At 36.6% G+C, this 14,700-nt stretch overlaps 1 protein-coding gene across 1 annotated transcript in view; it reads right to left on the bottom strand.

The window, feature by feature from the left end:
- Positions 1-14,700, bottom strand: part of csmd2 (CUB and Sushi multiple domains 2) — a 336,283-nt gene that overhangs the window by 215,154 nt on the left and 106,429 nt on the right. Inside the window, exon 5 of the mRNA XM_015371540.1 lies at positions 7,870-8,077. Within this exon, the coding sequence (XP_015227026.1) occupies positions 7,870-8,077 (208 nt within the window). The remainder of the gene's footprint in view (positions 1-7,869; positions 8,078-14,700) is intronic.

Here is a 14,700-nt window from a genome sequence, read left to right as displayed (position 1 = left end):
AAATATGAAATTACATAACAGATAACACACAAACTAAGTGGCAGAAGTTGGTTAAAAAAAGATACTAAAACAAGAATATTTGTACTCCTTTAAACATTTGCTCTTTTACAATAAGGCCAATACATCTATTTACCAATAGAAGTAAATGCAGATCACCTCTCTGTGCCCTGTGAGCTCACAAACATGACTTTGCAGCATCTGCTGCAATTTTCAGAGGTTTTATTTTTAGAGGAGCTTCTCCTCACCTGGCACAGCCTCCTTGTTTGAGTATGCAGCACTTCTGAGTCCTGATAGCTTTTATTACCACCTTGTTCCATCTGCCTTGATGGCCGTCACCCTCTAAAATATTCAGCTCAAAGCTCCTCTCCCAGTTACTGCAAAAGACTTCCATTGTAGGATCTCGGTGGTAATACGCCTCTGGGAGAGAACATGGACATTTATTTCTGCAAGATCCAGTTTATTGAAAACACCACACTAAGCCTTATTCACACCCCTCACGTGACTGAACAGTTCCTTTGCATCTGACCCAAAATATCTAAACCATATTTTGTGTTTTTGTAATACTGAAGAGAATTCTATTTTGCCTTCCGCACATCAACAATGCCCACACCAGTTTTTGCAGTGCAGGGAATGCAACATTTGTGGAGGTTTCTCTTATTAATTCTCAGTGTTCCATTTTGACATCCTGGAAGAACAGTTCTGAATGCTGTTTGGTGGAGGGCCATAACTCATTCTCTGTTTTCCAAAGGGTACCAGCAATGATGATATTCTTGGTCTGTAAAAGGCCGAACAGATCACCCTTGTATATAAAGAAATCATCAGGGGTGATATTAATGTTTCCTCATGAATGGCTGCACCAGCTACCATCAGAGGACATCAGTGTGCTGATCTCCTTGTTTAATATTTTCCATATGATTTTTAAAATGGGAATACATAAATAATACTATTTTTATACAATGATCCAGCCTATAGATCCTATTATTGCTAAATTTCATCAATCTGATGACCATACAAAGCACTGTAGTCGGCCAAACTGAGGAAAAGCTCGACTTATATTTTCTCTGTAAGACAGCATTTGGCTTTCAGAGGACATCAGGCCTCTCCTACTCCTTGGGATGTTCCCTAACTCACTGTCAGAAGATGAAGGGTTTCAGCCACCCAGGAAATTTTGCAACCATAAATCTCATTCATCAGGTTGCTATGTCCACCAAAATCATTACTTAATGTTAGGTCTTTAAAATGCCATTTCTACAGCCCTATTCCTGTTAAACCTATCTGTAATTCTTAGATAAAACAGGAAAAAATTAAACTTATAGCAACAGGAGCCTCACAAAATAATACTGGAGTTAGTCACTGGCAGATGGGTGACAAACGCCTTGCTGTTCTATTTTTATCTAGCCCAGGGAAATCAATATAAACCACCATGAAATCCCCCTGCAGCCAAAATTAATGACTGTAGCTGAAGAAGCTGGAATTTATTATATTTAATTTGTCCTTTGAATACAAAATATAAATCCGTGTTTTTTTTAAATTGAGAATATACACTTTTAACAAAGTTAGGAAATCATCAAGGCACAATGTCTTGAATGTAATAACAACAAAAATATTGTAACATTCTAACGTAAAAGACTGCCAGCTCCATAACATTGATGACTGAGACTCCACTTTTATTCCTGAGCAGAAACATTTCCAAAATAGCCTAATTTGTCCTTCCTCTAAGCAAAGTCAAAGAGTTGAACTTCTCTCAGTAAAACAACAGGTGGGAAACTCACAGCTCCTTCTCTATTAGGAGAACAACTCTGGTTACTGTGAGTCTTGCATCTTCATAAAAGAGGCTTTATATTGTACCTGTGGTATGACAAAAATGTTCCATATTTAATCCCTACATTTTATAGGTTGTTCTATCTTTCTACTGATATTTAGTTCATGCCTTGAAAAGGCATTTCTCTGCAGAAAAAAAAAAACACACCATGCTTATATTGCAGCAGAACCCTTTGGAAGCTAAAGTAAACAGCAGATGAATGTACGTAAAAAGTTGTCTCAAAGACTATCTACTCTCAGGTGAGTAAACCTAACAGCCAATCAATATACATCCACTGTTCTGCGCTCCACATACAAGTCTTTATCTCTGCTCGTCTTCTCTCATACACACACAATTGTTCTCTCTTTCCACTCTGGGACAACATGACACATATCAGCACAGCAGGGATAATCCATATGCTGACTAAATGTCAGTGTCTCACGTCCGTACGGCGTGGTGTTAAAAGGGAGAAAAAAAGCATTGGAAGCTACCTAGAGGGATCAAACCTCATTGGGCTCTCAGATCTACAAGCAAAGAAAATAAGCTGCATTGACCCAAAGAGCTTTATGTCGTCAGAGAATGAAGCATCAAAAACAGATGATGAAAAACACGCTTTTTGAGAAATGAAGTCTGTAAAAGTTATCAGAACGAGAATGAGTAACCAGTTTTTGTGTTAGTTTGTTCCTCCTTTATAGAAATACAGAGAAAATACTGCAAGTATTCACAATGCTTTCAAATATCAGGCACTCATTGTCCTTTATTTACAGTATTAAAGAGGCAAAGGGAGCTGCTTTCAGCACGTTAGTAGATGAAAAAAATAATTATATTACCTGAGAAACCAAATGAGCATCCAAGAAAATTAAAAGTCAAATAGCTATGATTTTCACTTAGTGACAAGTGGGCAAATAAGGATTTGGCAATAGAGGGGCCAGAGTGTTATTTACATAGCCTAAACCTGGAAGGAGAAACGAAAGAAATCAATGTGGAAACAAAGATTATAATGGCTTAGAAATTTGTTACCATACGACGCAAACACTTTAGATCCCATCTCATCAGGTCTTGGAACAGTTCAGGCCTCAACCACCATAATTTTTTCTTTTCTTTTTTTTTTTTTTTTTTACCTTACTCTGCTTATAATGTGGTAGTCCTTTTTACTGAGGCTAATTTCAAGAATATCTGTTGAATTTCTCATCAAAATATCTGGGTAAAGCCTTACAATTTATTCTCTGCCATTTTCATATCTCGGAACAAAACAGTTTAGATAAATGAAAAGTAGTTCAAACAAAACTATTTACTTTCATGTTCCTAAACTAATATGTCAGCGGCAAAGGTTTGAGGTTAGACACTGGCTATCATCATATTGATTACATAAGGCTTGAGCAGAGCTAACTGTAAACTTTAACACAGGGTACAGTTGCTTTATTTTTTTTCCCCACCTTTAATTGTCATTACACTGTCACAAGTAGAGAGCAACGAAATTAACTCTGTGCATTTAAACCATCCCCTTGGGGAGCAGTGGGCTGCTACAGGGAACAGTGTGGGGTTAAGGGTCTTGCTCAGATACCCAGAGTGACAGTCTGTGGGAGTGGGGCTGGAACTCACAACCTCAGTATTCCAATCTCTATGCCCTAATCCCCAAATATTTTTGATCAATTCTGCCTTAACTCTGTTTTGCACCAAGATTTCCAAAACCTACAGTGTTCCTAATAAATCAAAATTTTCATTTTTAGGGAGGTTTAGCTCTTTTCTTCATGCTCTAATAGCTTATCAGCACAATGAACATGATAATATGTTATTTGTAACAGCCCTATTTTGTTTTGTAAGAGTTATTTGAGAATACTTTTATGCCATTTTATTAGGCAAATAAATTATTTGGATAATTTCAGATAACAGGGCAATAGTAACACCTCACAATGCTCCTTATTCATGCAGTGTTCGTCCTAAATAGTTGGAGTATTTGGGTATAAGACATTATGCCAAAACTGGCATCAACAACATTGTTTAAACTCCATAACTTATTAGAATACAACTAGCAATCCAAAAATAAAATAGTACAAGCTGATATTCGAAGCAGAGTAGTGGATTTATAACAAGTACTCTGTGGCTTATTTAGGGATAGGATGTGAGAGAAGAGGACTTTTAGCTAATTGCAGGAAGGTTGAATATATAACATTTAAGTTGGCCTATTTTTTTATTATTTTTTATATCAACCTCTAACAAAAAATTCTGGATTTGAAAATATTGTCAGTCTATGGAGAAGTTAAAGTTAATATTAAGACTTTCTTCTATAGAATTTTTGGTAGAGAGCGTTTAGTAATGCCAACCCATCCGCCATTGCTAGTTGGACTAATCACTGTTTTAAGATTAAGGTTCACTTTATGCCTTCTGTTGGTACCTCTAAGAAATCGGTTTTCTAGTTTAAGTGTTAACTCCCTAACCATGTATTTTATATTATTAGCAAAACCCTGTGTCACATGTGCTCTTTCTTCATACAGAGGTATTATGCAACCTCTGCTCTAGTGTTGATTGTGCCTCAAGGCAGAAAGGCTAGAGAGAAATAATATGAATTTTGTTTTTAAAACCTCTCACATTGTTGATTTTAAAGAGAATTAAAAACCTGCCAAAACAAATGATGGTAGGTCAAGATAAATACTAGCCATACAATCCGGATTGATGTATTGCCAACAAAGCATACGAAGACATTGCTTATTTTAACAATCACCCCCATCCTTACTGTCAGTGCTCTAAAAGTTTAAAGGATTTCAAAACACAGTTTTGAACCTGTTGACACATTTGAATGCATTCTGCCAGTCATAATTTACAGCAGCCAAGTTTATCCTGTACTTTGCATTGAGTTGAGAAGTTCTTAAGGCCACAGCTTATCTCCTCAAGCTTATATATGAATAAAACCACAATAGCAATGGAGTTTGTTGTAGTCATGGACATACAATCAGATATTTCCATTGAGGCAGAATTCAGAGCATTAAAAGGCTATAAAAGCTTTCACCACATCTCTGCTGACATTATGTCAACCTCTGTCATGGTGCAGAGATAGCCTTCATTCCTCTGCACATCAGGGGGCAAAGCTGCAGAGACAGCTGACTGCTGCTAGAGGAACCGTTCTAGCATCTCCAAGGACTGATCTTTTATGTAAAAAATAAAATATAAATAGCACACACACACGCTATATATATATATATATATATATATATATATATATATATATATATATATATATATATATATATATATATATATATATATATATATAGTACTATGATTAAAATTGTTATCTTGAACTGTCAGAGCTGCTTGGGGGGTATGAATCTCTATGTAAACTGTAGACAAAAGTCAAAATAATATATCAATTCAAAGTATTTGTCATTTTCACAGCATTAAGTTTGCATAAAATGTTTGTGATACCTCAACAAAAGCACTAATATAGGCTGTGCCACTGTTGAACACAATCTAATTCATTGATTAGAATGGTGAAAATTGCCCTTGGGAGAAAATGTGGTTATAAAAAAAAAAAATGTAAAAAAAAACAAACAAATCTGAACTGGCAGCTGGTTTCCTTTTGTGTTATTTAAACTGCTTATCAATTAGCTTTTGTCCTTCACTTTTTCAAATACAAATTGCATAATTGATCCATCTATCAATCCATCCATCTTCTCCCTCTTATTCCGTCAGAGTTGCCGTTGGGACGGGCACCCACCTCCTACAGCGTATGGGTGAGAAGATGTGGTACATCCTGAAATGGTCACCATGCACACACACACACCTAAAAACAATTTTGAGATGTCAATTAACCTAACAGTCTTGTTAGCTTTACTGGCTGATTGTTCAACCAAACAAACCAATTCCAGTCTGGATGTTCTGGAACAATCAACAATGTTTCCATCCATCTCCATTATAGAATGTTGAGCTAATCCCAAAAGTTTTCCCCTTCTCAAGTCACCACAAGGAGATTGGTTTTTGCTAGCAATAAAACAGAGTTCTGCTCTGGCACTACTAAATTTAGGATATTTGTATAAAAAATAAGCCTATTTTATTCCTAATGACAAAAATCAATATTGTATAATCAAGACTGTTAATGGGCTAAAGGTGATTTCAGGGTTTTATTAAAGACTAGAAAAGGCTTGAACAAAGTTCACCTATAAAAACCATGCAATGTACTCGTAAATATTTTTTTTTTTCAGAAATCAGTATTACTACACTGCATAGCAACATTCCAGTATCCAATATTGTCTCTAGCAGTGGCGAAAGAGTTCAAAATTCAGAATGAAACAAAATGAAAATTAAAAAAAAATTTGGATTAACTTCACGATGTGTTCAGTTTAAAATGGACGAGATAAATATCTTTAAAATGTTTCACAGAGGTACCTTTTTTGAATATTTCTTGCAATAATGCTAGCGTTAGGTTGAACCATTACTTTTTGTTTATGGCAATTAGATGGAATTTTATAATCCCTCTGTTGTCGGTCTTACTAAATGCCCACACAGTCTATCATGGGTCCCACCCTTTCCTTCACATTTCTTTAGTAATATCCTGTGAGAACCGTCTGACCCTGAAACTGCTTAGGTCTTCTTAGCTTCTTTGGGAAAAAGATGCATCCTTAGATATCCTTATTTTCTTTGTTTAATGACACTGCCACAGCTTATATTTTACCATGAAAATAGCATATTCATTAAGATGTGCAATTAAAATATCACCCTTCACATGAAGTCCAGAAACGTACATTTTGTCTTTGTAGAATAGAGCAACACTAGTTACTGGTAGGCATGTTGGTTTCTACTTCCTATGTGACTTGTGGTAACCTTTAGTTTACAAATGCTTTCTTTCAACAATGTATTTTTTACAGCTCACTAAACCATAAATGACAGATCTGAGCAACACACAACATTTTATTCAGACTTGCCACAGTACTCAGGGCTACTCTGAATTTTTTTTTTAATCTTCATATCATTGTAGGTTTGCAGTTTTCCCAATTTACATTTTCTGATAATTAACTAAACAGTGCTCCAAGAGCACTGTTCAACCTCTAAGTATTTTACTTTTGGATTGCATTGGATTATAGTATTTGGTGGTTGTTCAATTACAAAATGGAAAAAAAGTTAGAATTTGTTCAGATACTTTTACAAGGTACCGTACATGTACTTCTATTTCAACTGCATTTTCTTAATGTTTGTATTTAACTCTGAAGTGTATTGAAAGTCACGTCCTGCTAACTGCTGCCTGTGGCTGACTTCAAAGTCTCCTTGATTGTCCCATTATTTGTACTACGGCTTTTTTATACTTGTTTAAATTGATTATACTAAAAATCAAAGGTGAAACTCCAGTTTGCAGTATCCTTAAGGAGAGTTTGATTTACCATTATCACAGCAAGGTATATTTTTATTTTTTTTTTTCGAACCATGTTATTTTTATTTATTTATTATTTACTTGCAAGGAGTATTCCAATCATTAATTGTTTCTACGTTTTTTTAGAGTGTCAGCTCATATGAGGTTGTGTTAATCAAAATAAACTTGTGCACATTCCCCACATAGACTAAAGTGTGTTTCTGTGAGAGTAAGAGTAATGTGTATAAAACACCAGTATACGGCTGGCGGCTGTAATTGAGCTCACTAATTACTTCCTGAGCTGAGAGAGTTGTCAGAGAGAGGAGGAGCTGCCACAGATGGTGAGAGACCCACACTGACGCCAGGATATCCAGCCTCTTCATCACTGGATTTGAGGATGTGTGTTTGTGCGACACTCAGAAATTGAGAGAATGAGTCAAAGTGTGCAACCGAGATTGAGTGCTCAAATTATACATTAGGACCACCAAACCAGTGGTGCAGCACAAGGATGTTTGGAACTTGAAAGCTAGGAAGTGGTTATCAAATAAATTACTATTATCTGTCAAATCAAAAAGAGTCTCAATTCTCAACACTTGACGCTACTATGACCCAGTTTAACATAAACCATTAAACACCTCAAAAGCATATTTTACTCCTGTGCAAAAACACTCCTACCTAACTTTTCAGCCTTCTTTTTGTTTAACATAATTCTGGCAGGAACACTCACCACTGTGAAGGTCCATCGGTACCGCTGACCTCCAACAGGTCATAGTCATCCTCCAAATGAAAGTCAGAGAAAACCAAGGCAATGGTATCTCCAGGCTCGGCAAGTACAGTCCAGGTGCAGTCAGCGTTGTTGTTATACTCAGTTGGATAGTTGGGGGTGGTGATTACCCCACTCTGTCCCCGCAATGTCCCTCCACATCCATCATCGGCTGTAAAGAAAAGACAGTTAGGGAAGTCTAACAGTTAGGGAAGTCTCAAATTAATATCATGGTGAAGTAATGATAATTCAAAACATAAATCTCAGAGATAACTGCTGATGTTCTGAAAATGAATGCAAGTTGGGAAAGTAGAAAGGTTAATAAGCAAAAGTTGTAACTTTAATGTGGCTAACGTTTTATCTTCATTTAGGAGGTTAAGATGCTTAAATCCACAAGTCATTAAAGACAGAGACATACAGTCTTAAAACAAGATTAAATTTAAGTAATTGTATTTTTCTGCTACATAAAGTAGCATTTCTGTTAACTTTACATCTCCCTTCAAGACATTTTTTGGAACCACCAGTCAGAGAATTACAAAATGTTAATGAGTTTTTATCAGATTTCCATGTCAACACTAACTTAATAACTACAGGTATTACCAGCAGGTTTAGAATGATAAGGTATGTCGGTGGCATGAGTGCCAGCAGGTACCAATAAGTGCCTTTAAAAACAAATGTTAAATCTGTAAATATTAAGTTTTACATCCCCTAATGCTTTGGCAGCAGGGGACCTAAAAATTCTTTTAGTCACTGTTTTCTATACCAGAATGCACTCCAAACATCCCTTGCATCCAACTGTGAACTGGATGATGGGTGGTAGTCTTTACCACTTTTACCACCACTTTGGGCTTTTATTTGAGAGGCACTCCACTCCATTGATATTTGTCCAATCAATTCAGAAGTGCACAACGGAGGTTTGTCAATTCAACCAAACTTATTTTTTAAATCGTTTTTGCTAATTGATTTATTTTTTTAATAGTGTCCAATCTGGCAATGCGGCAATAAGTATCATTGTCTTAATGACAAAAAGAGCCCAAAAGATTTTACTCTCACAAGTGGAGCATTATCGCTTTTGCCATAGTGCTCTGCTTAATTTGTATATGTAAAAAGTTTTATTATTATTTAATAATTCATGTTATGTGGACACTACATTGAAAAAGTAGAAGAGGAGAGAGAAATGAGAACAAAAAAGGGAGAAAAACTGAAAGAAAGAGGAGATAGAAGAGAGAGATTGGCAAAACTTCAATCTGCTTCATCACCTGCAAAGAGAGATGTAAAAAGAACTGCACAACCAACTGATATAGAACTACAGATACTATATAGCAACACCTTGATACCATCACTGAAGTATATACAGTATTAATAAATGAGAAATGTATAAAGTGGTAGCTGAAGATAAAAATCCAAGGCTTAAATTTAATTTATATTCTAAATGTCTATATTGTAAAAGCCCCTGACGGCTGTTTGTAGAGATGTTTAAAAATAGTTCTTTATTCAGTTGATTATCTGTGTTGTTGTCAATAAAGTTTTGTCATGCACCAAAAAAAGGCTCTTACTTGTTTTGCCGAAAACCTTAATCTAAGGTCAGTCACTAAAGGCTGTCACTACCTAAACCTGATACAATAGCTTCAATAAGTCTTCTAAGGGATTACCTTAATCCTAACTTTGGTGGATAAGGTACCTAAACAGAAGGGTCAATGGATTTAATACAGCTCTGTTCAATTCCTGCTGGGTTCTTCTTTGATTTCGTGACTGGCTTTCTGTGTGTTCTTCTGACATTGATTTTAGCAATAGCATCGAGATCCACAAAAAGCAGCGGAAAACTGAATTCTTCATTAAATATCATATATAGAAGTTTGTTAACTGAAAGCGCCACTACTACTGTAAATTCAGTTAGAAATTTCAACAAAAAGAGCATAAATAATTTGTCAAATCAGTGTCTTACTTGCAGCTGTAACTAAATATCTTACCTGTAACTAGCTCTGGGTAAGCTATGGGACAAATCCCCACCCATTCCTCGGGCCCATTTGTTAAGCTGGTGGTCCCCTAAGCATCAGGTTATCTTAGCTCTTTTTCATATATTTCACAGCCTTTCATTGCTTACCATATTTAGAGAAAGTTTGTAAAAACTCAACGAAGGACCTTTAAGGTCACAATCTGTTGAATTATGACAATATATTCTCTGTATCCTATAATCCCACAACAGTCTGGTACAACCCAAACAGCAATTCTTTATTCAGTACAATAAAATACTGTAGTGAATTACAGAATATTTTTCTATTGTGTTTTTGGAGGCTCTTGGAGTTAAGACAGCTTTTGCAGGAAAAGAAGGACCAATACCAATATGGAAATCCTTTGCTTGATAACTTATATTACAGGTAGAAGGTCTGAGGCTTAACACAGTGTTGTATCTAAAAAAAAAAAGGGGACGTGATATGTGACCTTATTGGTACCTTTCAACATTTTACAGGTTTTTTCATTCAATAGGAGTATGTCTGTCAATAGGATAGATTATAGTGGCCAAGCATTTTAGAGGGTGTGATGTTATAAAGTGGAGACAAGGACCTCAAAAGCCTGTCCATCATTCTGGCAACCTGTCACGGTGGCAGACCCCCAAAGGGAGGGCGAGAGTGAGTATGGGCGAGCGGAAACCTGAGGGTGTGATTTTCAACGGGAGGGCAATCACCACAGAGGGGAGAGAACTGGGGATGAAGAGGATGACAGGTGACATGTGAGGACAGGCAAGGAAAAAAAAAGGGAGAGAGGTGGACAATAAATAAAGAGAAAGATGGCATGAGGGATGACAGGTGATTGTTGCAGTGGGAGAGACAGGTAGTAGAAAGCAGACAGAAAAACGCATAAGGAAATACATTGACATTCTACACAAGAATGCTTCTTCACACTTGAAAGGATCTCTTGACTTTAAACTCTTCCCCTTGCCTTGACTCTTCAGCACCCTCAGCTCTCTCTGGCTGTGATTGGCCACCGTGTGCAAGTTGGACAAAAAATATTTAGAGGTACCCATTAAGGCAAAATCTATAATATCAGAATAAAATTACCCCTTTTTTAAGTAAATAAATGTTCATTTTAAAAGGCTAATCATGACTGAACCATATAACACATATATTACGGCTGCTCCTTTTTTCCTTTGATTTAAGGTACTTCTTTCTGCATGTGAGCACCATTGTAAACTAGATATTGCAGGAAAGAAGAAAGTAACACATACAAGTAAAAAAAAAAAGATAATTTATTTTAGGCACTGAATGAAATGGTTGCTGATATAGTCAGTTAACCTGCAAATCAGGACGAAAGAGAGCTAGATTTAAAAATATAAATACTATTTAAAAAAGTATAACTGGATGACATTGGTGACATCAGATAACATGACCATCACAGTTTTATAAGGATTCTCAAGGAGGTAAAGAAGAACAACATTCCAGATGGTAGTTCTGGTTGATAAAATGCCGAAGATCCAAGGAAGACCTCACCATGGGACAAATATGTTTAAAGGATCAGTAGTTTAACAGATTTGAGGTGATGTGCTACAAACCCTTTATTTTTAGGTGAATCCAATGTGTATTTGGTGCCAGAATCACTATTTGCCATCAAATGGCAGTGATGCTGCCTTCGGCACCTTTGTTTATAGATGTTGCAGATCGGCCTGTTTTTCCAGTGGAGTCCTGTTTCTCTGACAGAGAAACAGGACTCAAACTGTTTCTCAGAGCTTGTCTGCCTGGCTGTGTGTTTCCTGCCTTTTACAGCTGCTTTTTGTATCTCTGCTTCTGTCTCCTTGAACCCCAGTCAGTCTCGGCAGATGGCCGCTCACACTGAGTCTGGTTCTGCTGGAGGTTTCTTCCTGTTAAAAGGGAGTCTTTCCTCTCCACTGTCCCTACAAGCCTGCTAAGTATGAGGGATTAGATAGAAAACTTAATCAATTTGACTATATGATCTGGTTGAACTGTAAAGTACCTTGAGATAAACTGTCTTGTGAATTGGCGCTAAATAAATAAACTCAATTGAAGTGAAAATATTTTTTGGATCTCTAAAACTGAAACCGATGTTATTTTGCAGCAGCTTGCCCACCTTTCTTTTTCCTGGTGTTTTTTTTTTTTCTTTTTTTCTTTTGATTAGAAGACCTAATCTGATCTAAAGACTCTCTTCTCCTCCTCCTACTCCTCTTCTTCCAGGTTGATCCAGAGCTTATGATTCGATAGACACTGTACTCACAAGGGGCAAAGTGTTATCAACATTGAACTTAGTGTAATCTTTTCTGATTCAGTCGATCACCTGAACATTAGCACATAGCTCTTTTTGCACGGTACAGCTGAAACTTTAGCTGGGAGTCATCTTCATAATATTACCTGCAAGCTGAATTTTCTCAGTGTTTGAGTGGTACCAAGAATACAACAATCAATTTTGTACAGCTCATCTGTTTCATCTGCTCCAGACCAACCCAAAACTGACCAATCATGTAGTAGTATTACAGTAATAGCCATTAAAAATGTCCCTACTTTCCTTGACGGGCCCTTGGCTGGTCCCCGACAATTCCTTTTTAAACATCAATCTTTGGACTAATACCTTCTTTCTGTCATGTTTTGTGTACATTAAGATCTAAAGAGAAATGTCATCTCTTGGTCAGACCCTGTAATTCAGTGAAAGGGTGGAGTCAGAATAAAAAAAAAAATATGCACGCCCAGGAGTAGAAGGGGGTCACTTCAGTGGCTGTAAGTTGGAGGGGATTCTGCTGGGAGTTGCAGGGAAGTGGGCAGCCATTCTGCTGGCGCTTGATTGGGAAGGGCCATTTTGAATGGCTGCTACTGTATGGTTTTATGTGGATGACATAGCTGTGACAGCTGAGCTAAAATCTCCATGACAACACAATATGGCGTAGGTGTACCTGCTGCTCCTCTTACATCTGTTTTGTCGGAACCTAAGATTTCATCTTTGAAAGCGGAATAGCGAGAGCTGTGGTTTCTCATGGCATCTGCTGATTTTTTCATTTGATACCTTGATGGTTAAAACTTTGATTACAAAGTAATAAATGAAAAACATGGCTTTAGTAGGCAGACACTAGATGTCTCTTTGCCCAATCGGCTTGGAAGGTTCACATGGAAGGCTGCATTTTCATTCTCTTCCATAAACAGATTTAATGGTAGAAGCTCCAAAATGATGCAAAGGACTAAACCTAAATATTCGACATTATCAGTTGTTTTTTTGTTTTTGGATTCTCCTCCTGCTATCCTCATGTACTGGTCTTTTAGTAGGAAAGGGGGAGCTAACATCTCTACTGAACCCACACGTCACAGACACAAACTTCAGATAAACCTTTAAATCAGCATCAGCGGTTTTTGCAAAAACAGCTACTACAGAACCTATTTTTTTCCTACATCATCAATCAATTGAACATAATAAACAATCTACAGCCTAAAATCTATCCATCTGTATCTAATGTGAGTACGATGTGAGCACTTCTAACAAATGTTAATTTTCTTGCATGTGCACAAAAACATGGCCTAAAAAGCCTATTCTTAATCTTTAGCAGTTTTTGGCTGATATGTTCACACAGTTGCTTGTTTTTTTTGTCTCTCAAATCTCAAGTCTTTAGAAGTGTAAGTCCAAGTCAGGTTTTTGAGAGATAAAGCTAAACCAATTCTAAGTTCTATAAAGGACTAGTCTAAGGGTCATCTCAACTGTTTCGCTATGTCAGAGCCAAGTCAATTTAAACATTGTTTAAACATATGATCTTCCTTATTGCTCTAAGTTAGGAATTCAAAGCTGTACAGTTTCCTCTAGTTGTTTTTGTTGCTTTCCTTGTTTGAATTTGTATTAATAATTTCCTCCTTCACTCAGATAACTGGAATATTTAAATCATTGGTTCCTACTTGTTTGGTTGATTGTTTGCAGCTTTATCTGTTCCCTATTGAACCTTATAACATGTATTCATTGGTTCCTTTGTGTTTTGCTCTTTTCTTCCTTGTTTGCTTAACATTATTAATATTAGAATAAACAAACTCCCCCCACTGCATGTGTCCTGACATCTGTTTGCATTCCTGACCAGAAACAAAACCCGTGAAGGTTGGGTTACAAGTCTTTATGACAAACGTCTAGTATGAGTCTGAATCTTTCCATTTATGTCATTTAATGCCCTACGAGTCCAAGTCTCAAACTGGAGTTTCTATCTCTCTGTTTTGATTCTATCCTGGTTATTTGGCTTCATATTTGCCTTTTAAATTGTTCATAGTAAAATCATTTCAGGGCTTATAATAGATTATCTATGCAATCATTGGCTATATTTAATGTTTGGCCCAACACTGCTGGCACTCTGACTTTAAAGTAGTGACCATGCCAAAATGTCCTCTCTGCTAAAAAAACGAAAGTGAGAGCTTTACACCTCCACATATGGGCAGGCACCATAATTGAAGTGACATTAACAATACACTTGCGCATTATGAAAGTGCACTCAGGTGTACAAGTTGACTTTTATGTGGCCACAAAGGGACCTCAATTAATCACAGCAAAATTGCTGGTTCCTAAAAGTTGTTGGCGTGTAATTTCAGCTAAAAAGGTGGCCTAATCACATCACTGAGTGTTTGAGAATTTCTCTTTTAAAGGTGGAGACTTTTTGGGCATGATGGGGAATGGGCAGCAAAACTAGTAGCTGTGTTATTTTATTAAAATAAAAATCACTTTTTTTTACCTCACTATTCCACACTAGTGTTAAATGTCAACATTCCATGCTATTCCAGATTGATATTTTAAGTGTCCCTTTTAGAATAACGACTATATATATATATA

Source organism: Cyprinodon variegatus, unplaced genomic scaffold (genome assembly GCF_000732505.1).
Source record: "Cyprinodon variegatus isolate N-32 unplaced genomic scaffold, C_variegatus-1.0 Scaffold60, whole genome shotgun sequence".
In the NCBI taxonomy this organism is placed as follows: Eukaryota; Metazoa; Chordata; class Actinopteri; order Cyprinodontiformes; family Cyprinodontidae; genus Cyprinodon; species Cyprinodon variegatus.
Note: the sequence above shows the minus strand (reverse complement) of the source record. Positions and strands in the feature narration are given on the sequence as shown.